The sequence below is a fragment of the Carcharodon carcharias genome, chromosome 17, assembly GCF_017639515.1.
Source record: "Carcharodon carcharias isolate sCarCar2 chromosome 17, sCarCar2.pri, whole genome shotgun sequence".
Classification (NCBI taxonomy): domain Eukaryota; kingdom Metazoa; phylum Chordata; class Chondrichthyes; order Lamniformes; family Lamnidae; genus Carcharodon; species Carcharodon carcharias.
The window spans coordinates 6597344-6622056 of NC_054483.1; the positions used below are offsets into that span (position 1 = coordinate 6597344).

The window sequence follows — 24713 nt, forward strand, 5'->3', positions numbered from 1 at the left end:
AAAAAAAAATTGAGACATACAGTGAAGAATCTGCTAGAATTTGGCAGAGGTTGGTGACTAATCCTCTCCTTGCTGCTTATAATGTCATGTGTCCCGGACAACATGTACCACTAGAGGGACACCTCACGTTTCCTTTAATAAACTGGCAAGAGCCCATTTTTGTGAGTGAAAGTGTAATGTTTAACTTTCCATAGCAGCTGAGCTCACCAGTAAAACTAATATCTACAAATAAAATGAAGTAGCAGTTCAGTCTAAGAAATAGTGGCTGACCTGAGCTGCACCAGACTAAGAACTTATATTTCGTACAATCCTTGCAGACCTGTGTTAGGATCGCTGTCTGGCTCTATATTTTATTCATGTCCTGCCTTGGAAATGCCTTAAAAGCCCCGATCGCACAATAATTCGCTTTGTTTTGTTGGCAAGCTTGACAGCCATTTTGTGCTCAGCAAGATCCCACAAACCATCAAGAAAATAAATGAAAGGTTGATGGCTGCTTTTGGCCAGGACACCACTGGGAAGCCACTGCACTTCACATAACGCCATGGAAACTCTGACTTCCACCTGAACCATGAGAACTGGCAGATGGCAGCCTTTGTTAGATTCCTCAGGAGTTGCACTTTTCTGAATTCTCTAAATCAAGACAACATTTTGAATCCGGAAGCTGACTATTTGACTCTGGTTGCGAGTCAGGGGGAGGCAGTGGTGTAGTGGCAATGTCACGACTAGTAATCCAGAGGCCCAGGCTAATGCTCTGGGGGCATGGGTTTGAATCCCACCATGGCAGCTGGTGGAATTGAAATTCAGCTGATAGATCTGGAATTAAAAAGCCAGTCTTGGTAATTTAAAAAAAGCCAGACTTCTCAAAATCAATTCTGGACCCCATGAAAAGTCACATGGCATTACCTCAAACATGGGCAGGAAAACCTTCTGCTGATTATCACCTAGTGCCCACATCCAGCTGTGAATGGTGGTGGACAGTTAAACAACAAACTGGAGAAGGAGGATGAACACTCGTTACCATCAAGCCAGGGGATCAACCCTGGTTCAATGAAGAGTGCAGGAGGGCATGCCCAGAGCAGCACCAGGCATACCTAAAAACGAGGTGTCAACCTGCTGAAGCAAGAACACAGGACTACTTGCGTGCCAAACAACTTAAGCAGCAAGTGATAGAACTAAACGATCCCACAACCAACAGATCAGATCTAAGCTCTGCAGTCCTGCCACATTCAGTCGTGAATGGTGGTGGACAATTAAACAAGTCACTGGAGGAGGAGACTGCACAAATATCTCCATCCTAAATGACGGAGGAGCCCAGCACATTAGTGCAAAAGATAAGACTGAAACATTTGCTACAATCTTCAGCCATAAGTGCTGAGTGGATGATCCATCTCAGCCTCCTTCTGAGGTCCCCAGCAAATTTGGTTCTTCAGCCAATTTGATTCACTCCATGGGATATCAAGAAACGGCTGAAGGCACTGGATACTGCAAAGGCTATGGGCCTGACATCATTTCCAGCAATAGTACTGAAGACTTATGCTCCAGAACTAGCTGCTCCCTTAGCCAAGCTGTTCCAGTACACCTACAACACTGGCATCTACCCAGCAATATGGAAAATTGCCCAAGTATATCCTGCCCACAAAAGCAGGACAAATCTAACCCGGCCAATCACTGCTCCATCTGTCTACTCTTGATTGTCAGCAAAGTGATGGAAGAGGTTATTGACTGAGCTATCAAGCGGCACTTGCTTAGCAATAATCTGCTCGCTGACGCTCAGTTTGGGTTCTGCCAGGGCCACTCAGCTCCTGACTTCATTATAGCCTGCCATGGACAAAAGAGCTGAACTCCGTAGGTGAGGTGTGGGTGACTGCCTTGACATCAAGGCAGCATTTGACCGAGTGTGGCATCAAGGCGCCCCAGCAAAACTGGAGTCCATGGAAATGAGGGGGAAAACTCTCCACTGATTGGAGTCATACCTAGCACAAACTAAGATGGTTGTGGTTGTTGGAGGTCAGTCATCTCAGTCACAGGGCATCACTGCAGAAGTTCCTCAGGTAGTGTCCTAGACCCAACCATCTTCAACTGTTTCATCAATGACATTCCCTCCATCATAAGGTCAGAAGTGGGGATGTTCGCTGATGATTGCACAATGTTCACCATTTGCAACTCCTCAGATACTGAAGCAGTTTGGGTCCTTATGCAGCAAGACCTGGATAACATTCAGGCTTGGACTGATGAGTGATTCGAATATTACTTGCCACTTAAGTGCCAGGAAAGACCATCTCCAACAGGATAGAATCTAACCATCTCTCCTTGACATTCAATGGCATTACCATCGCAGAATCCCCCACTATCAACTTCCTCGGGGTTACCATTGACCAGAAATTGAACTGGACCAGCCATATAAATACTGTGGCTACAAGAGCAGGTCAGAGGCTAGGAACCCTGCTGTGAGTAACTCACCCCTGACTCCCCAAAGCCTGTCCACCATTTACAAGGCACAAGTCAGTAGTGTGATGGAATACTCTCCACTTGCCTAGATGAGTACAGCTCCAACACTCAAGAAGCTCGACACCATCCAGGGCAAAGCCCACTTGATAGGCACCTCATCCACCACCTCCGTCAACAATGCACATTGTCAGCAGTGTGTACTATTTACAAGATATGCTGCAGCAACTCACCAAGGCTCCTTCAACAGCACCTTCCAAACCCCTGACGCATGGGAACACCACCACCTGCAAGTTCCCCTCCAAGCTACTCACCATCCTGACTTGGAAATATATTGCCGTTCCTTCACTGTTGCTGGGTCAAAATCCTGGAACTCCTTCCCGAACAGCACTGTGGGTGTACCCACACCACATAGACTGTAGTGGTTCAAGAAAGCAGCTCACCGCCACCTGACCAGTGACACACACCCCGTGAAATAATTAAGAAAAAATTTTAAAACAGTACAGAACCAGGGAGCACAAGTGTGAATCTGAGGGTGGTGAGGCGAAGCTCCCTTCAGCCCACTCTGAGAGAGGAAGTCTTCAAGGAAGATGTGTGAGCTTAAGATGATTAACCCCCTTTAAACATGGGGCTGGAGAAACATCTGACTGGGAGTGGGTAGGTGGTTATAGAGACAGTGGAGACAGCATAGTCAATAATCTCCTAGACATGTTCCTTCTGCTGCTGGGGCGCAGGGAATGATGACTTTGGAGGGCCAAAGAGTGTCATTGGCTCAGACTGAAAGAGCCAATCTCAGTAACAGTCCTACCATCAGCTTCAACATCCTTGAGGTGGGGAAGTGGCAAATCAGCCTGATTCAGAACTTGTGATTCCTGTTGGAAATTGCACATGTGAGGACAAAATCGGGCTTTGCTGCGACACCTAAATTTAATTGGTTTGTGTTAAGGGACACACAAGCAATAACCAGAGGACACAGATTTAAGATAATTGACTAAAAGAACAAGAGGGAAGATGATGAGAATATTTTTAACATAGTGCGTTGTTATAATCTGCAGTGCTCTGTCTGACAGGATAGATTGAACAGTAACTTTCAAAAGGGAATTGGAAATATACTTATGAAGGAAAAATTTGCAGAATGATGGGGGGAAGGGGGGAGGCCAGAAGATGGAGTGGAGCTAATAGAATAACTCTCCCTTAAGAGCCTGCACAGACACAATGGGCTGAATGGCCTCCTGTGCTGTATGGCTCTATGAATAGTCTTTCTTTGTGGCACACTGCACTCTTGCCTCAATTCAGAAGGTCATGGGTTCAAGTCCCACTCCAGAAGCTTGACTACCACAATCCAGTTTAGTACTGAGGGAATGCGGCCCTTTTGCCTTTCAATTAAGACGTGAAAACATCTTAAAAGCTCCCATGGCACTGTTTGGAAGAGAGGTGAGAGGTGGGGATGTTTTTACCAGGTGTCCCAGCCCACCTTTTCACTGAACCAACACTTAAAAGCGATTATCTGGTCATTAAAACATTGCTGTGTGTGGGAGTTTCCTGTGTGCAATTTGACTGCCACATTTCCTACATTGCAACAGTGACTACACTCCAAAAGCCTCCCAAGGTTGTGAAAGGCGCTATAGAAATTCAAATTTGTTCTTCCTTGTCTATAATTATCCTGTAAAATGTATGTTACTAATCAGTGAAGACTGCAGAATCTCCCCTCCCGCTCCTTAATCAATGTCAGTGCTGACTGAGACTGCTCAATTACAGAGGTCAAGCACACTGTCACTCACTACTGACAAAGCTGCTGCTGTCTCCTGTACCAGCCATAGATGGTGCTCCCGATGGTGTATTGATCACACACTTCAAAAGCAGTGCAGAGCATGGAGCCACTACCGAGCTGTAAAAGGATAAGAGGGGAACAATGTTCAGCATCTGGGCTTGAAGCTTCAAACCTCACTCTTGAGCATCAAGCCCAGACTGACTCTTCAGCATGGCCCTGAGGGAGTGCTGCATTGTTGGCGGCACCATCTTTCGGGTGAGATGTTAAACTGAAGCCCCGTCTTCCACTTCAGGTGGACGTACAACATCCCCTGGCAGTATTGAAAGAAGACCGGGACCTGGTATCGCAGTTGATATTTATTCCTCAACCAACACGTTAAAAACAGATTACCCGGCCATTGCTGTTCGCTTGAGCTTGCTGTGTGCAAATTGGCTGCTTTGTTTCCTACTAGGCAACAGCGACTACACTTCAAGGGTCCTCAGGCTGTAAGCTGCTTTGAGACATCCTGAAGTGGTGAAAAGCTGTAGAAATGCTTTTCTTCCTCATTGTTGCTGAAAGTGATTTAGGTTTATGCTGAATTTACTCTGACCCCATGCTGATTCAGCAGAACTCTGCACTCAAATTATGAAATTATACAGCTCAAAAGCTGGCCACCAGAGGTCCTTAGCGTGTACCCAGGGCTTAAGAGTTATTCAATTAGCTCCACTGCTCTTCCCGTCATCGTGCAAATTTTTGCTTTTCAGCTATACATCCAATTCCCTTTTGAAAGTTACTATTGAATCTACCCTTTCAGGCAGAATATTGTCAGGAAATGCTTCATTTTCATTGACTAACTTTTGAAGTGCAGCTACTGTGATACAAACAAGTGCAGCAGCTGATCTGCGCACAGCAAGAGCCCACACAGCAGCGGTGAGATGAGAGAGCAGCTTTCAAAGATATTGGCCAAGGGAGGGCCGATATTGGCCCAGGGCCCCAGAGATCTCCCCTGCTCTTCTTTGAGTCGCTCTACAGCACATTTTTAATATCCAACTGGGACCTTACGTGTGAAGATCCAGATTAAGAGTAGGAGTAGGCCACTCAGCCCCTCAGGCCTGCTCCACAATTCAATAAGATCATGGCTGATCTGATTGTAACCTCAACTCCACCTTTCCGTCTACCCCGAAAACCTTTCACCCCCATTACTTATCAAGAGTCTCTACCTCTACCTTAAAAATATTCAAAGACTCTCTTCCTCAAAAGTTGGTGGGAGCAGAGTTCCAAAGACTCACGACCCTCAGAGCAAAAATTTCCCCTCACCTGAACCTCTCCTGCAGAAGATTAGGAAATTGAAAGCTCTCAACTGGCTGAATTGGAGTTCAGGCTTCAAGTTTCCAGGAGATCTGTTCATCCTTAATTCTGTGCTGCATTAGATTATGAGTTTAGATTATTTATTAGATTATGTGTTGCTGCTTTATTATTACAAAGGTACCAAAGGCATCGAGTTTAAAGCTTTATTCAATTTATGTAATAACAGACGCATGGCTGTTCTCTAGCAGGGAATGGAGAATAAGCGGTTCAATTAAATTCAGCCACCATGGCTGTAATCATTTCAATTTACTATCCGCTGTTTTCTGGTATAATTCAGACAGATTTCGTTATCACTTAAATCAAATCAGCCTAAAGGGTCTTGGCGCTTTTGTAATGATAGATTATCCTTTTTCTAAACTTCAATTGAACAGAATAATTTGACACATGATGAATTTGCCCATTTGGGCAACAATAGCAGAAATTCTTTAAAAAAAATCGGAATCAAATGGCAGCAAGTGTTCGTAGGCTGATTGACTGCAGGGACATTGCAATCTTGATTTTAACATCCATACACACTTTGCTATAAAGGGTTCATTGGATGGCAATCGCCACGGAAACACTGGCTTAGTTTGCTCCTCTTGATTTTAAAATTCTCATCCTTGTTTTCATATCCCTCCATAACCATCCTGCCTCATATCTGTAACCTCCCCCATCTCCGCAATCCTCCCAAATATCTGCATTCGTCCAATTATGACCTGCTGAGCATCCCCGATTTTCCACCATTGTTGGCCATTCCTTCAGCAGTCTAAGTTCTAATCTCTGAAATTCCCTCCCTAAACCCCTCTACCTCCCTCTCTTCCTCTCGGATGCCCCTCAAAACCTATTTCTTTGACCAAGTTTATGGTCATCTACCCTAATACCTCCTTGCATGGTTCAGTCTAAATTTTTTTGACAACATTCCTCTGTCAACATATTCGAACATTATATTACTAGAATGAAAAGAAAGACTTGCATTTAGATAGCATTTTTCATGGCCACCAAAGCGCTTTACAGACAACGCAGCACTTTCGAAGTGTAGTCCCTATTGGGATACAGGAAACGCAGCAGCTAATTTGTGCACTCCCACAGGCAGCAATGTGATAATGACCAGTTAGTCTGTTTTGGTGATGTTGATTGAAGGGTAAATATTGGCCAGGACACTGGGGAAAACTTGCCCTGCTTAACTTTGAAAAAGTGCCATTCGATCTTTTACTTCCACCACAAGAGTGCTACCAACTGAGCCATAGTAATAAATGTGACGTTGTTGTTGTAAAGGTTATTGTAATACCTGCACTGTCACCCCTTACTGATATCAGCCAGTCCACTAAGACTCGATGCCAGACTAGATATGGCATTGAGCCATCACTGCACAATGGAGCGCTTGGATGGGGAGGTGGGGGGTGGGTGGGTGGTGGTGGGGGGGGGGGGGGGGGGGGGGGGTGTGTGTGTGTTTGTGTGCCTATTTGGGTCTTTTATTTGTGTTGCCTTAAAAGTTTTTAGTTGGCACTCTCCTTGCTTTTGTGCAGGTGTGACTTTCAGGAATAGTGAGAGTTTTCTACATAACTGCCACATTTGCCAATGGATGCTATACCTCAACAGGGTGCAGGAGATTTGCCTGGGGAGGGGAGAATCAGCCAGTGAGCTATTTAGTTTCTGCTGCAGAGAAGGGTTACATCCCTGTAATTGATAGTCTTCCATCTCTCGCTGCCCACACTCGCCTGTGAATCAAGGCCATGAGTAAGGCGTCCATGAACCTTAGCAAGAGTCAGTGCCTTTTTAGCTAGTGGCACCAAGGAAAGCTGGGTTTTGAGGGGGGGTGGGGGCGTGGAAAAATTGCTATTGATGGGCCTTGAAAATTTCTTCATTTTCTGATAGACTTTCCAGTGCCTACCATGACCCTTCAGGATGTCTCAAGATGCTTTACAGCCAATGAAATACTTTTGAAGTGCAGTCACTGTTGTAATCTAGGAAATACTGCAGCCAATTTGCATGCAGCAAGCTCCCTCAAGCAGCAATGTGACAATGATCAGATATTCTTTTTCTGATGATGTTGGCTGAATGATAAATATTGGCACAGAACTGGATGGGGGCGATGGGTGAATGTAATTTTCTAACTTGTGTTCAACCTTAAGTCACAGGGAGCCCTGAATAATTGGTTGAATTCCCAACACTTTGCGCTTCCCCTAATGTAATTGTCATTCAGATGACAGTATCATTTCCAGGACAGTGCATATAAGTGCACACTTTAATCCAATTTCCAATGACGTAGGAGTCTGTGTTTTTTTTATTATAAGCATTGATGGAGATAATCTTCAGCTTGGCAAACAGTGGAACAGTTTGATTCAATTTGTCCCCCTGGGAGTAATAGTTAGAAAGCCAGCAGATCTGGATGTAATGTTGTGAATTGAGTCAGATGTGAAGGAAACAGTAAGCAAATGAAAATGCACGACTCGATATCAATCATTTCTCCCTCTTTGTCTCCAAGTGTCTCCGAACTGACCGTCACCTTGTTTCACTGATCTGAGTAAAACCAAGACAAAGAGAGATACTGACCTGTGACTGAAATACAGCACTGAATCAGTTTCTAAAATTGATTCTATTTTTGTCATTTCAAAATCAGGTCAAATAAACTTGTCATGTCTTGGGGAAATAAAGGTTACTTTATGACACTAAAAGCACAGACTATTGTATGGGCCGGATTTATTCAGCTCAAGAAACATTCCGTTGTGTCAGGCCCTTCTTGAGATTATAACACAGGATACATTTTCCCAAAGATATATTGTTGACTTCTTGTGCTCTTGCACCTGTACTCTTTTGTTTCCTTGTTGTTTAAAGTTCTTTCACAGGATGTGAGCATCATTGGCAAACCCAGCATTTGTTGCTCATCCCTAACTTGAGAAAGTGGTGGTGAGCTGCCTTCGTGAACTGCTGCAGTCCATGTGGTATAGGTACACCCACAGTGCTGGTAGGGAGGGAGTTTCAGGAATTTGACCCAGTGACCGTGAAGGAATGGTGATATAGTTCCAGGTCAGGATAGTGTGTGGTTTGGAGGGGAACTTGTAGAGAGTGGTGTTCCCATGTGCCTGCTGCCTTTGTCCTTCTAGATGTTAAAGGTCACAGGTTTGGAAGGTGCTGGTGAAGAAGCCTTGGTGGGTTGTTGCAGTGCACTGTAGATGATACACATTGCTGCCCTTGTGTGTTGGTGGTGGAGAGAGTGAATGTTAGTGGATGAGGCGCCAAACTTTGTCCTGGATGGTGTTGAGCTTCTTGCGCGTTGAAGGAGCTGCACACATCTGGGCAAGCGAAGAATATTCCATCACACTCTTGACTTGTGCCTGTAGATGGTAGACTTGGGCAACACATAACTTGGCTTCTGACTCATTGTTACTCGCCACAGTTTCTGTTGTGAGACACAGAAAGTTATTTGTCACGTAGATAAATTGGGATGCTGTGGACACTGTGAATTACTTTTGGAGTATTGGCGCGTGTAAAGGGGGCATCTAATAGGTTTACTCAGACTGTGTGCATGCGCACAGAGGGCATTTTGGGCTGAAGTACTGGAAGTGGACAAGGCTGCCACTGGAGGAGAGTAGGGAGAGTTGGCAGTTTTGGTCTCCTTATTTAAGGAGGAATATACGTGGAGGCAGTTCAGAATAGGTTCTTTGGGTGACGGGTTTGTCATATGAGGAGAGGTTGAGCAGGCTGGGCCTGTACTTGTTGGAGTTTAGAAGAATAAGATGTGATCTTATTGAAACATAAAATTCTTAGGGGGCTTGACAGGGTATATGCTGAAAGGATGTTTCCCTTTCTGAAAGAATCTAGGGGGCATAGTTTCAGAATATGGGATTGCTCTTTAAGATGGGGATGAGGAGGAATTTCTTCTCTGAGAGTCGTGGATCCTTGAAGTTCTCTTCCCCAGAGACAGATGGAGGCTGGGTCTTTGAATATATCCAAGGCTGAGATAGGCAGAACAAAAACAGAATTACCTGGAAAAACTCAGCAGGTCTGGCAGCATCGGCGGAGAAGAAAAGAGTTGACGTTTCGAGTCCTCATGACCCTTCGACAGAACTTGCGTTCGAGTCCAAGAAAGAGTTGAAATATAAGCTGGTTTAAGGTGTGTGTGTGGGGGGCGGAGAGATAGAGAGACAAAGAGGTGGAGGGGGGGTGGTGGTGTGGTTGTAGGGACAAACAAGCAGATCATCAAAAGATGTCAATGACAATAGTACAATAGAACACATAGGTGTTAAAATTAAAGTTGGTGATATTATCTAAACGAATGTGCTAATTAAGAATGGATGGTAGGGCACTCAAGGTATAGCTCTAGTGGGGTTTTTTTTTATATAATGGAAATAGGTGGGAAAAGGAAAATCTTTATAATTTATTGGAAAAAAAAGGGAAGGGGGAAACAGAAAGGGGGTGGGGATGGGGGAGGGAGCTCACGACCTAAAGTTGTTGAATTCAATATTCAGTCCGGAAGGCTGTAAAGTCCCTAGTCGGAAGATGAGGTGTTGTTCCTCCAGTTTGCGTTGGGCTTCACTGGAACAATGCAGCAAGCCAAGGACAGTCATGTGGGCAAGAGAGCAGGGTGGAGTGTTGAAATGGCAAGCGACAGGGAGGTTTGGGTCATTCTTGCGGACAGACCGCAGGTGTTCTGCAAAGCGGTCGCCCAGTTTACGTTTGGTCTCTCCAATGTAGAGGAGACCACATTGGGAGCAACGAATGCAGTAGACTAAGTTGGGGGAAATGCAAGTGAAATGCTGCTTCACTTGAAAGGAGTGTTTGGGTCCTTGGACGGTGAGGAGAGAGGAAGTGAAGGGGCAGGTGTTGCATCTTTTGCGTGGGCATGGGGTGGTGCCACAGGAGGGGGTTGAGGAGTAGGGGGTGATGGAGGAGTGGACCAGGGTGTCCCGGAGGGAGCGATCCCTACGGAATGCCGATAAGGGGGGTGAAGGGAAGATGTGTTTGGTGGTGGCATCAAGCTGGAGTTGGCGGAAATGGCGGAGGATGATCCTTTGAATGCGGAGGCTGGTGGGGTGATAAGTGAGGACAAGGGGGACCCTATCATGTTTCTGGGAGGGAGGAGAAGGCGTGAGGGCGGATGCGCGGGAGATGGGCCGGACACGGTTGAGGGCCCTGTCAACGACCGTGGGTGGAAAACCTCGGTTAAGGAAGAAGGAGGACATGTCAGAGGAACTGTTTTTGAATGTAGCATCATCGGAACAGATGCGACGGAGGCGAAGGAACTGAGAGAATGGGATGGAGTCCTTACAGGAAGCGGGGTGTGAGGAGCTGTAGTCGAGATAGCTGTGGGAGTCGGTGGGTTTGTAATGGATATTGGTGGACAGTCTATCACCAGAGATTGAGACAGAGAGGTCAAGGAAGGGAAGGGAAGTGTCAGAGATGGACCACGTTGACGTTTCGAGTCCTCATGACCCTTCGACAGAACTTGCGTTCGAGTCCAAGAAAGAGTTGAAATATAAGCTGAAATATAAGTTGAAATATTAGACCTGCTGAGTTTTTCCAGGTAATTCTGTTTTTGTTTTGGATTTCCAGCATCCGCAGTTTTTTTGTTTTTATCTCTGAGATAGGCAGATTTTTACAAGGAAGCCAAGGGTTATGGGAGACAGGTTGGAAATTGGAGTTGATGCCATGGTCAGATCAGCCAAGATCTGATTATTGTATGGCAGAGTAGACTCAAGGGGCCAAATGGCCCCCTACTCCAGTTGCTATTTCTTATGTTCTGTGGTGGGAGGCATTTCTGGAGGTTTGACCATGTGATGTCTGATAATGTGACATCTGATTATGAACCACCCCCATTCCTCATTTTGTAGGGATCAATGAGACTTGGTGCAAATTGTACAGGTGGCAGAGTTTTGGAGGAGCGGACTTTACAGGGGGTTTGCCAGATGGGAGACAAACCAAGAGAGCTTTGCAATAGCCATGTCTGGAGGTAACAAAAGGATGCATGAGGGTTAGAGTCAGAGTCTTTAATGCACAGAAGGAAACTATTCGGCCCATCGATTCCATGCCAACTCTCTGCAGAGCAATCCAGTCAGCCCCGTTCCCCTGCTCTATCCCTGTAACCCTGTGAATAATCCAAGTGCCCATCCAATTTCCTTTTGAAATCATTCATCGTCTCTGCTTCCAACCCCCCCCCCCCCCCCCACAACCCCCCGTGGGCAGGTAGTTCCAGCTCACTGTGTAAAAACGTTTTTCCCCAAATTTCTCCCTGCATCCCTCACCCAAAATCTGTGTCCCCCTAGTCCTTGCACCGTCAGCCAATGGGAACGGCTTCTCTTTGTCTACCTTATCCAAACCTGTCAGAATCTTGTCCACCTCTATCAAATCTCCCCTCAATCTCCTTTGCTCCAAGGAGAACAACCCCAGCTTCTCCGACCCAACCTTGTAGCTAAAACCCCTCATCCCTGGAACCATTCTGGTAAATCTCCCCTCGAAGACCCTCATGCTCTTCCTTTTACTCAGTGACACATCTTTGGGTCACCCCCTTTGTTTATTTGTCAAACAAGGTTTGCAAGAAACACTTCCTGCGAAGTGTTGAAACTCTGGAGCATAGTGGGGTGAGACGCCAAGTCTAAAAGGCAATCTTACTGGATGGACGGGAATTATATCATTTGCAAAGGCGTTCTTTCATGTGGGAAGTTGTGAAACATTGAATCAGCGATTAGCTTATATAAAGAGGGAATCTGAGGTAGTTTAGAGATTTGAACAGAGTGGGAGAAGGACCCTGTTTGGAAAATTCCTTCTGGTCGCCAGCTAGCATCAGTGGCAGAGTCTGCATAGAGAGAGAGAGAGACACGTTTACTGTGTCGAGTTGGAGTTTCTCTGCCGGCTTGGCTAGCTTCCCAAGTCCCTCTCAGCTGATTAATGGCAGCTTGAGCTTTTGCAAAAGGGGGCTGAGCATTGCCACTGTCCCGCCCCTGGACCTCACTCACTCTCCACCTCCTGCATCTCCCCCAATCTCTGGGTTTTCTCCCCCCCCACCCCCACCTCCCACCCCCTCCCCTCTGATTCTCCCTTCCTCGTTATTCTGTGTGTTTCTCTGTGTCTCCTGCGCCCAGACCCTAGCTAAACGCTGCACCCCGGGTGATGGCTCTGGCCAGACTCGCTCTTCTTTGCTTGGCTCTCCAGCGGGCTACCCCCATCGACTACGACGACAATCTGTACGAATATTTTCCCGACCAAGACGACCCGACAGATGTCGACTATAAAGATCCCTGCAAAGCTGGTGAGTAGCAAGCTGAGCCGCGTCTCAATGTGTAATCAGGGTGGACTTTTTAAAAAAAAAAATATATATATATATCTGGGATTTGCAGCTAGTTTGCAACAGTGAAGTTAACACTGATGGTTAACTTATGCAAAACATTTGGGGAAGCTTTACAGGAAGGAGACTTGCTGGGGGGGAGTGGGATTTCTGTTTCGGCATAAAATGTGCAAATTACACACACACACACACACACTCTCTCACAGCAACCTCCGGATTTGAGAGGCAACGAGGGTGAAGTGTTTCAATGGGGTTGGAGTTTTTATCTGTCGCAAGACCTGTTAAGAGAGTTAGGGGGCAGAGGGAGCCACGAGAGGTAACGGGCTCCAGGTCTGAGGGGGTGATCCAGACATCCTCACTGCCGCATCCCTTCCCCCCCCAAACTCGGTGGCGGGAGCTCACTCACCACCGCCCCTCAAGTGTCACTTTCTGCTCGGGTGAGTGAGAAAGTTTCCAAAGTTTTGGGGACGGCAGCGGACGCTAGGACGCCTGGAAGGAGGGAGCGGGAAATCTGAATTTGGGGGTTGGGGGGGGGGGGGAGGTGGAATAAGGGATGAGGGAGAGGGAATGAGAGAGAGAGAGACTGCGAGAGTTGGGGAATGGAAAGAGATGGGATTGGAAAGAGAGAGAACGCGCGAGAGTTGGGGAATAGACAATGAGAGAGAGGTGGGAATAAAGCGAGAGAATGACAGATAGGAATAGTGAAAAAGGTAAATGAAAGTAGAGAGGGGGAATAAGATATGGGAATAGAGAGAGGGGTGGAAAATGAGAGGGAGAGATAGGAATAGAGAGAATGAGACATGGGCCCGGAGAATGAGAGAGAAATAGAAATAGAGAGGGCGGATGGGGAATAGAGAGAGAATACATATAGAGAGAAAAGGACAGAATGAGAGAGAGTGATGGGAATAGAGAGCATGAAAATAGAGAAATGGGGAATAACCAGAACAAGAGAGATGAGAAGAGAGAGAGAGAGTAACCAGATAGGTGAATAGAAAATAGCAAGAAGGGAATTAAATTGAATCTCGAGGAGAAAAACCAGATGTAAGTAGGTGGAAATGGAGAAAAGGTGAATAAGACAGGGCAAAATAGGGAATGGGATGAAACACCGACTGGCAGAAACCGAGAACAGGATGTAAGTGTTACAGGTAGAGGGAATGTTGTCGACAGAGTCATTTCTGCTCTGATCAACATCGGCCTGCTGCCGGGAGGGAGCACACCGATCAGTGTAGGCCTGTGGGAATTCTTTGGCACCATTCATAGGTGCCTTACTTGCATCATGCCAGCGCTTGTCAGTGCTCTGATTACTTGAGAAGAAAAAAAACCACAGAACAGATAATCCTTTTGTTGTTTCACTGTTTTGGGATGTAAAGAAAGGTTTGCCTTTGATAACCTGTACTGTGAAGATGTTGCTTGGATGTGAGGTGGCGTGATCCATTGCTGTTCTGTTCCCAGAATGATGATGACTCCATTTAGCTTGCAAGCAGCTGGCAAGGGCTAGTTTGAAGTTTGCAAGCAATATCCTTGATTTGCAGTGCTATCAAACACATTCGCTTAAATTAAAACCTTGTAACACACTGCTAGCATCTTGCTATCCCTGTATTAACTCTCTGTCATGTTCTTGCTTCACATCTGTATTACAGTTGTAGGTGGCAGATGTGGCTCATTGAGGAGAAGATGCATCTCTGAGTCAGGATGTTGTGGGTTTGAGTCCCACTCCAGAAACTACAGCGTGTAATGCAGGCTGACGCTCCAGTGGAGCGCCGCCCTGTCAGAGGTGCCATCTTTCAGATGAGGCCCTGTCTGTCCTCTCGGGCATATATAAAAGATCCCATGGTACTATTTTAAATTGGTACTATTTTGAAGGTGAGCAGGTACAGCAAATGATTAAGACGGCAAATGGAATGTTGGTGTTTATTGCAAGAGGAATGGAAAATAAAAATAAGGAAGGTTTACAGCAGCTGTACAGGGTCTTGGTGAGGCTACATCTGGAGTATTGTGTACAGTTGAAAAAGGATATAATTGCATTAGAAGCAGTTCAGAGAAGGTTCACTCAACTCATTCCTAGGATTAAAGGGCTTATTTTATGAAGAAAGAATAACAGAATGGGACTTTACCAATTGGAGTTTAGAAGAATGAGAGATGACCTTATTAAAACATGTAAAATCCTGAGGGGACTTGATAGGGTGGATACTGGGAGGATATTTCCACTTGTGGAGGAGAATAGAACTGAAGGACATCATTTAAGAATTAGAGGTCTCTCTTTTAAGACGGAGGTGCGGAGAAATTTCATCTCTCAGATGCTGAGAGATCATCTGGTCACAGATTCTAAAATACAGGTGCAGTGTCAGAATAAGGGGCCGACCATTTAGGACTGAGATGAGGAGCAATTACTTCACTCAAAGGGTTGTGAAGCTTTGGAACTCGCTACCCCAGAGGGCTGTGGGTGCTCTATCGTTGAATAAATTTAAGGCTAGGATAGACAGATTTATGGTCTCTAGGGAATTAAGGGATATGGGGAGCGGGCGGGAAAATGGAGTTGAAGCCCAAGATCAACCATGATCATATTAAATGGCCGAGCAGGCCTGATGGGCCAAATGGCCTACTCCTGCTCCTGTTTCTTGTTTTCTTGTGTGTTAGTCTGTGGAGTTGTCTTCCCCAGAAAGCAGTGGAGGCAAGGTCATTGAATTTATTCCAGGCTGAATTAGATAGCTATTTGATTGACAAGGGAGCATCAAGGGTCATGGGGGGCAGACAGGAAAGTGAAGTTGAGACCACCACCAGATCAGCCATGTTCTCATTATATGGCAGAGCAGGCTCAGAGGGGCGAATGGCCTCCTCCTACTCCTAAGTCCTGTGTCCTCCCTGCTGTCCTGCTCAATTTTTATCCCCCAATCAAACTAGGTGAAACAGATAATGTGGTCATTATCGCATTGCTGTTTGTGGGAGCTTGCTGTGTGCATATTCGCTGCTGTGATTTCTACATTACAAGAGTGAGTACACTTCAAAAGTACTTAATTGGCTGTAAAGTGTTAAAGGACATGCTGAGTTGATGAAACACACTATATAAAAGCAAGTGAAACATGCCACTGATATATAATTGTAAATGTTCCCTTCATGCTGTGTCACATTGCATAGCTGAGAAGCTGAATGGTGGCCTTTGGCTTCAGTTACTCCAGACTGTAACAGCCACTATTGCTGTCTATCAAGACTCCATTATATTTTGCTTTTTTTCCCCTCTAGCTACATTTACACCCCCTGTCTTAAACGTTTCCCTATTCCATACTCAGATTTCCTCCCACATGTGCATCTGGTACCAGACAATCCCCACCACAGACCTGAGGTTTAGAAACATTTTTTGAGGTCGTATGTGGATACCCCTGAGCTCCACAGATCCTCTGTTCAGCATATGTACTTTTTCTAGCGATTAGATAGCCAGGAGGGCTGGTGTCCCACATTTTACCCTCTGTAAACGTGAGGTCATCCAAAACTCTGCTGCCTATATCCCAACTCACACAAGTTCTGTGCACCCATTTTACCCCTGCGCTCGCTGACCTAAACTGGCTTCTCATCAAGCAACGTCTTGATTTCGAAAGCCTCCTCTTGTTTTCAAATCCCTCCATGTCCTCCCCCTCCCTATCTCTGTAATCTTAATCTCCTCTAGCCCCACAACCCTCCAAGATAGCAGCGCTCCTCGAATTCTGGCCTCCTTTGCATCCACAGTTTTAATTGATCATAGCCATAATTAACCATTGGTGGTTGTGCCTTCAGGTGCCTGGGCCTCAAGCGCTGGAATTCCCTCCCTATACCTCTCCGGGTCTCTACTTCACTCCTTTAAGACACTAGAATCTTGCTGAAAAGAGAGAAAAGTTGCTGACATTTTTCATCTTGCATTCATCAGAAGAAACACAAGAATGACACATTTCAAGCAATCACAACAATTTATACTACGGGAGAAAAGGTGCTGATTGGTTGGCAAGTCGATTCTGATTGGCTAAAGCCTTGTCATGGAGAAAACAGTGGGGGACTATAGGCTCCCCAAGCTTTTGGGTAACTCTAAGAAGTGCAAGGCTTGAACGTATTTCTTTTATTTTTAGAGAGTGAGTCCCTGCGTACAAATGTATGTCGCTTCTAGCAAAGTGTAGCTTTAAAAATTAATTAAAATTAAAAATTATTCTTAAGTCACTCCTTAAAACCTGCCTGTTTGTAGAAGCTTTTAGTCATCTGACCTAATATATCCTTATCGGTGTCATATTTTATTTTATAATGCTCCTGTGAAGTGCTGGGGACGTTTATGACTTTAAATGCTGTTGTCGAGTACGCTGATGGAATCATAGTCTGCTCTGAAGTATGTCAATTGGAGTTCCTGGTCTCTCCAAAGTTCCTGTCGACATGAATTGGCTGGAATCACTTCTATCGGCAGTGCGGCTTGTATAAGAAAATTACTGGTCCAGCAAGCACTGAATGCAGATTTGGCTTCTACTTCTCTGATGTTTGCATAGCAGTTCTTCCCTCACTCTGCATTGTCACTCTGGTAGTGAGGCTTTTCCACACATTTCCCCCATTCCACCTACATGTTTTTCTGCGGGAAGCCCCGCAACGTCTGAGGGTAAATATTTGCAACTAAAGTGTGCAATCCAGTATTTAAGTTGAATAGTTTGATACTCTTCTGCTACACGGGGACAGTGAGATGCTTATGCATTGACCAATACATAGGTCCACGTGAGATGTGACTTTAATTGAGGATCAGTTAAGACAGGAACAAATGGGAAAAGACCATTTTTAGTTGATTCATCCAGCTGTAGAATTTCCAAACAGTGAGCTACTATTATCCCACAATTAATTTTCTCACTGATGGTTTCTTAAAATTGTGGATATTGTGATCTTCAGTTGCCTCATTTCCACATTCTGTGTGCACAGTCATTATATCTTAACTTTTTTACCTCTTCCCTCTTCTGAGCATGTCATTCTTGAGGCCAATGGCATCCCTGCCTCAGTCTTTAGCTTGTTGTCACCTTTAAGGAGCTTGAATATTTCAGCAAGATTCTCTGTAAATCTTTTTTCTCTACTGTAATCAAACTACCCCCCCACCCGCCCCCAATCTCTACATTGCTTGGCAGTCTGACTCCAGGTACTTTAGTAGTGTCTCTAGGCTGCTCGTATTCCAGTGTTAAGATGTTATTCCTGTAATAGTGTGACCAGAACTCCACATGATGCACCAAATAGGGGGGGAACCAGTTTCGTGTATGGGCTCATTTCACTCTGCAATTTGCATTCTGTTCCCTGCACTGTACAGTACAAAATCCTACTGTTAGAGAAGTTTTACAGATTTATTAAAGAACTGTAAGTGCTTAAGATGTAGGAGCTGGAGTGGGCGATTTGGCTGATCTGAATTTGGCCAGCGGGGAGCTGAGGAGAATTTTTAAAAAATGACAAAGAAAATTGCTATGATCTGGAATGCGGTGCCTGAAAAGGTGCTGGAAGCAAATTCAATAATAACTTTCAAATGGGAGTTGGATTAAATAATTCAATGAAAAAAAACTTGCAGGGCTCTGGGGAGTGGAGAGCTCTCCCAAAGAGCTGGCACAGGCACAGTGGGCTGAATCGCCTCCTTCTGTGCAGTGTGATTCTATGAAACGCCCAGCTAGTCAGGCGCACAGTGTTTTGTTTTTTTTTGCCCTGTTTGCCTTCTTGACTTTCTGGGCACATGACAAGGGTCCCTGAGCCATGCCATGACTGTTGGCTGCGCTGGTAAATATACAGTCAGCTTCACGTGACAACATCTAGCTAAATTACAGGGGAATGGTGTGCGGTTTTGTATCTTTTTCTTGCAATTTGGGTTATTTTTGGGGCCTGATTTCAGAATTGAATTGAATTGTGGGACCCGCAGTTAGCTGTAAATGAAGGGTTGGGCAGAACGTGCGAAGATTATGGGGAATTATTGTGAATTATGCTCAACAGAGAGAAGGGAAGAATTAGAGTTTGAATAAGCACCAATTTGTTCTTTTGTGCAGCGAGTGAGGCTATGGAAGTTTGCCTGTTAGAATTTACAAATCTAAAAGGGGTGCAGGAGCAGAGGGACCTTGTTGTATATGTGCATAAATCATTGAGGGTGGCAGGACGGGTTGAAAGAGCGGTTAATAAAGCATTCTAGGCTTTATTAATAGGGGCGTAGGGTATAAAAGCAAGAAAATTATGTTAGACTTGTATAGAACATTGTTTCAGCCTCAACTGGAGTGTTGTGTCCAGTTCTGGGTGCCACACTTTAGGAAGTATGTGAAGGCATTTGAGAGTGCAGAAAAGATTCATGAGAATGGTTCCAGGGCTCCAGCTCTTCAGTTATTTAGATTGGAGAAGTTGAGACTGTTTACCTTGGAGAAGAGGATGTTGAGAGGAGATTTGCTAGAGGTGTTCAAAATCATGAGGGGTCTGGACAGAGTAGATAAGGAGAAATTGTTCCCATTGGTGGAAGGATCATGAACAAGAGGGCACAGACTTAAGTAATTAGGAAAAGGAACAATGGCGACATGAGGAAAATATTTTTCACATAGCGAGAATTAGGATTTGGACTGCCTGAGAGTGTGGTGGAGACAGATTCAATCAAATTCAAGAGGGATTTGGATTATTATCTTAAGAGGAAGAATATGCAGGGCTACAGGGAGAAGCCGGAGGAGTGGCACCAGCCCAGATGAATTGCTCCTTTGGTAAGCCAGCACAGACAAGATGGACTGAATGGCCTACTTCCGTGCTGTAACCATTCTGTGATTCTGTGAATTGAAGTCTCCCACCATGTCACGGGATTCATGTGCAAACTCATGTAGTTTTGTCCAGATGATGCTTTATCTGTAGGGTGATGAGTCTTTTCTGATTTTGCTCAGGGTGTTACCAGGCTTTCTCCAGGTGAGTCACCTGGCGTGTTGTTACTTTTTTGCTGCTGAGTCTAGAGGCAGTACCTTGAAAAAAATTCCATGACTTGCAATTGGTGTGTGAATGGGAATGGTTGGACCATCCACTTTCTACAAGCACGTGCAAGCGGTCAGGGGTATGAATAGAAGTGAGGATTTTTCTTTGTTCCTCTGAATAAATCCCACTTTTAAAAGTACTTTTTTGGTCATTTCAGCCAAGGGTTGACAGGAAAAATCAGCTGCTCATTCCTTTCAAATCTCCCTGTTGAAAACATTTATCGTTTTAGTGCTGTGACTGGGATTTCAGTGTAGTGTAACACCTTGTGTATGAAATCTGTACACTGTGTGAACTTGTGTTGTGGTAAACAGTCAGCAGGACAGGTCTAGCTTGTATCATTCCAAACTTGGGCTGTGTATGTGTGTGGAGAGAGTGTTATCCAGCTCAAAACACAGGGCGAAGTACTGGTGGAGATGAGGCTGTACTGGAATGGAAGCAATTTGAGAGGATGAATGACGAGCTAAAATCGCAGTGATTTCCCCAACAACATATTGGCACCAATGCACTGAACATGTCCATACCTCCCTTGTCTGCTCAAAGGTCGGAAGCAATAAATCCCCAGGAGTGTATGCTGCAAATCCCAAGTTGCTAAGCAACACCAAGCACCAAACCACCAAAATGCTGACACGCATGGAACCAAGCCCATGATGTAGCTATCTTCAAGAAAGACTGCCAAACAAATCTGAAGTCCTGTGAAAATGTCAAAATAACCGAAATAAGCATTAGGAGTGCAGTTGAGCACTTGCGTGATAATAACCCATTCACAGATTCAGAAAAAAAATACTTATATTTATACAGCATCTTTCATAACCACAAGATGTCCCAAAGTGTTTTACAACCAATGAAGCACTTTTTGAAGTGCATTCGCGGTTGTAATGTAGGTTACGTGGCAACTAATTGCACACAGCAATCTCCCACAAATAACAATATGATAATGACCAGATTATCTGTTTTAATATTGACTGAGGCATACATATTGGCCAGGACACCAGAGATTACTCTTTGCTTGCTCTTCTTCAGAAGAATGGCCTGGAATCTTTTGCGACCACCTGAGATCAGACAGGGGTCTTGGTTTAACATCTCAGTACCACACTAGAGCACCAGCCTACAAGTTTGTGCTCAAATCCTACAGTGGGACTTGATCCATGACCTTCTGATGCAGTGACAAGAGTGCTACCAACTGAGCTGATACTGATAGCTGACTGAAGGGCTAATCTTGTCTGCCTTGTGTTATTGATGTTTTTCTGAGGAAGTGGCATTCCAAGTGGACAGCAGAGAGTTCTGCGGAAGGTGTATTCCAAGCCTTCCAGCATGCTTGCCATAAAATTCACCTTCTGTTTAATGCCAAAAGAGGTGCAGTAGCAGAAATGTTAAAGAATAGTGAGTGGGTTGGTTGCCTCCTTTGAAGGAGCCACGTGTGCTGTGGATAAAGGGGAACCGGTGGATGTACTGAACTTCGATTTCCAGAAGACATTTGATGAAATGCCACATCAAAGGCTTATTGCGGAAAATAAAAGCTCATGGTGTAGGGGGTAACATATTGGCAAGGATAGAACGTTGGCTGGCTAACAGGAAGCAGAGAGTTGGCATATATAGGTCTTTTCTGGTTGGCAGAATATGACAAGTAGTGTGCCACAGGGATTGGTGCTGGGGCCTCAGCTTTTACTATTTATGTAAATGACTTGAATGAAGGGACCGAAGGAATGGTTGCTAAATTTGCTGACAACACAAAGATAGGTAGGATAGTAAATTGTGAAGAGTACGTAAGGAGGCTGCCAAGTGACATAGGTAGGTTAAGTGAGTGGGCAAGGATCTAGCAAATGGAGTATAATATGGGCAAATGTGAAATTGTTCATTTTGGCAGGAAAGAGAAAAAGAAGCTTATTATCTAAATGGTGAGAGATTGCAGAGCTCGGAGATTCAATGGAATCTGGGTGTCCTAGTGTATGAATCACAAAAGGCTAGCATGCAGGCATTGCAGGTAATTAGGAAAGCTAATAGAATTTTATCATTTATTGTGAGCGGAATTGATTCCAAAAGTAGGGAGGTTATGCTTCAATTGTACAGGGCATTGGTGAGACCACATTTAGAATACTGTGTACAATATTTGACTCCTTATTTAAGGAAAGATGTAAATCCATTAGAAGCAATTCAGAGAAGGTTTACTAGACTAATACCAGGAATGGTTGGGTTATCTTGCGAGGAAAGGTTGGACAGGTTAGATTTGTACCCACTGGAATTTAGAAGAGTAAGAGGTGAATTGATTAAAACCTTTGAGATCCTAAGGGCTCTTGACAGGGTGGATGTGGAGAGGATGTTTTCTCTTGTGGGAGCATCTAGAATTAGGGGTGACTGTTTTAAGAATAAATGGTCATTCGTTTAAGACAGAGATATGGGGAATTTTTTTCTGAGGGCTTTGAAACTCACTTCCTGAAAAGGCAGTGGAAGCAGAGTCTTTGAATATTTTTAAGGAACAGCTAGGTAGATCTTTGATTAACAGAGGAGTGAAAGGTATCAGGGGTAGGTATGAATGTGGGGTTGAGGTTACAATCTGATCAGCCGTGATCTTATTTAATGGCAGAGCAGACTCAAGGGGCTGAGTGGCCTCACTCCTCCTCCTAATTCATATGTTGTGGCACCCAGTATCACAGCAAGAACGGCCCAACACCCCCCCCCCCCCCCCCAGCTTTTTGCTTAAACCAAATCTGGGACTGAATCTCGGGATAATTGGGAGTTAAGGGAGTTTCTGGTGAATGCCAGATTAGCTGCAAATGTGAGCTGGGAGTTCCTGCATCCCTGCTTTGTTTCTTCATTTTGTTTATATTTTGCATGGGCTCTCTTAAACTGGCTAAATGTGAATTGCTTATCTCTGTGATTGCTGACTGAGTCATTGAGTATTTAAATTAAGGTTCACCCCAAAAGCCCTCTCATTTCCCCCCACAAGGCAAACAACGCTATCAAAACTCATTCCATTTGAAACTTTCATCTCAACAAGTCAGAATCTAGGCCCCCAGAGACAATTTTTTAAAAATTAATTTATGAGCTGTGGGTGTCACTGGCTGGGCCAGCATTTATTGCCCATCTGTAATTGCCCTTGAGAAGGTGGTGGTGAGCTGCCTTCTTGAACCGCGGCAGTGAATGACCTCGTTGCCACGGAGTCTGCATTTAGTTTCTCAGTCAAATACGTATACACTGCAGCAAATGTAGATTTTTTTCAGTATTTCATTTTTCCTTCTAACTTTGAGCAAACTTTACTGCATTTTAGGGTGGGACTCAGCTAAAGCTGCTGATTTGCTTTATCCCTGGCTATAATCATGATGTACCTGGCTTGCCAAGGGTGAGAACTGAATGCTGTGTGTTGTTTAAACTCCCTCCCTTGCTGTTATGCTGTTAAGAAGCTTATAGATGTGCCCAGGATTCGAATTCACCAGTTGCGGAATCCAATTGTTTGGAACACAGGTTCAGCAAATATTAACTGCATCAAATTTCTATAGATCCAGTTCTCTTGTTTACCTTAATGGAGCAGTTAATGATTACCAGCTTTACAGACAACTTGGGGTAAGGGGTTAAAAGGAGGGAATCAGCTGTGAGTATGTGTATTTAGAAAAAACAATTTCGGTTTACACAGATTTTCATTTGGAGATGTTTCAAATTCCTTCACCTGCTTCCTTTGCTGTATACTCATCCCACAAGCAGTAAAACTTGGCTAACTTCACCCCTGTCACCATACAGATATTCAAAACTTTTATTCAACCAGTGGAAGCAATCAATTACTGGAGTCTTGCCCACTCTGTCTCCTTTAAACTGTGCACAATCCTTGAACTCTTGAGCATTTTTTTTCATGTCATTGGTAATCTATCCTGGTGCCCTTCCCTGCTGCACTCTGTCCCCTTTGCACTAGCAACAGTTGTTCCTCTCAGCTCCAGTTGTCTCAAGAATCCCACCATTCTCCCGCCAAACCTACTGTGCGTGTCTGTGCATTTCATTCCCCCAGCCTTTGTATTTCAGCAACTTCTTTCCACCAAGGGACTCGTGCCATATACATCCTTTCTTTTTTTCCAGTCTTCAGTTTGGTGCTGATTATCTGTGTTGGAGAGGGCCTTGGTTCCCTGAGTTGTGCAGTCAGTTCCTGGCACTTGTATCAACAAATAATTCACCGTCTCCTCTCTTCTTCCTCCCACTCTTCAGCTACTCCTCATAAGCTCACTTGCTCCCTTGCTTTTTCCACCATCTGCTCCAAACCCTTTAATATCTTTGCAGATTATTTCAACTAAATGTTTATCAAATTTTGAGATTGTGATAGATGCCAAAGAAATCCAGATGCCTGTTCTTCGGGTTTTTTAAAATCATGGTGTCTATTGCACAGCTTAAAATTTGGGGAAGCTATTCACAAACAAATGTCGGAAAGAAAGAGACTCATTTATACAATTTTACCCCATCTCTCAGGAGATTTTGTGGCGCAGTGGGTAGCGTCCCTGCCTCTGGGCCAGAAATTCTGGGTTTGATTCCCATTCCAGGACTTGATGGCCAAGGAATTCATAACAGTGCCAAACAGATTGGCTATCAACCTGCAAATCCTTCAAAAATGTGCCAATGGCAGAATAGATTCCTGGTCAGCCATGTAATAGAATGAAAGTTGGAGACTCTACAATCACTGTCCATTGCTCCAGACTACAACGTGCCTGTAAAAGTGAATGTTGCCTCGGCAACTCGGACTCCCTGAGTGAACTGTACCGCCACCATTAAAACATTCAAAGCATTTGGTGCACAGTTAATTATGGACTGCAGTTTGATATTCATATTCCTTTGATTCACAATGGTGTTTTAAGGTAATCAAGTTGAGGCACATTTATTTGCCCCATCTCTTTGTTGTCAGTGTCTCCCATTATCCACAGCTTGGGTCAACACCGGTTAGTTTGAGCTGTAGCT

General features: G+C 44.7%; 1 protein-coding gene across 1 annotated transcript in view; it reads left to right on the top strand.

Annotated features, from left to right (window-relative positions):
• The first annotated feature begins 12560 nt into the window (after positions 1–12560).
• LOC121289976 (bone morphogenetic protein 1-like) overlaps positions 12561–24713 on the top strand; it is a 140386-nt gene continuing 128233 nt past the window's right edge. The window contains exon 1 of the mRNA XM_041210002.1: positions 12561–12788. Coding sequence (XP_041065936.1) covers positions 12650–12788 — 139 coding nt within the window. The 5' untranslated portion in view covers positions 12561–12649. The remainder of the gene's footprint in view (positions 12789–24713) is intronic.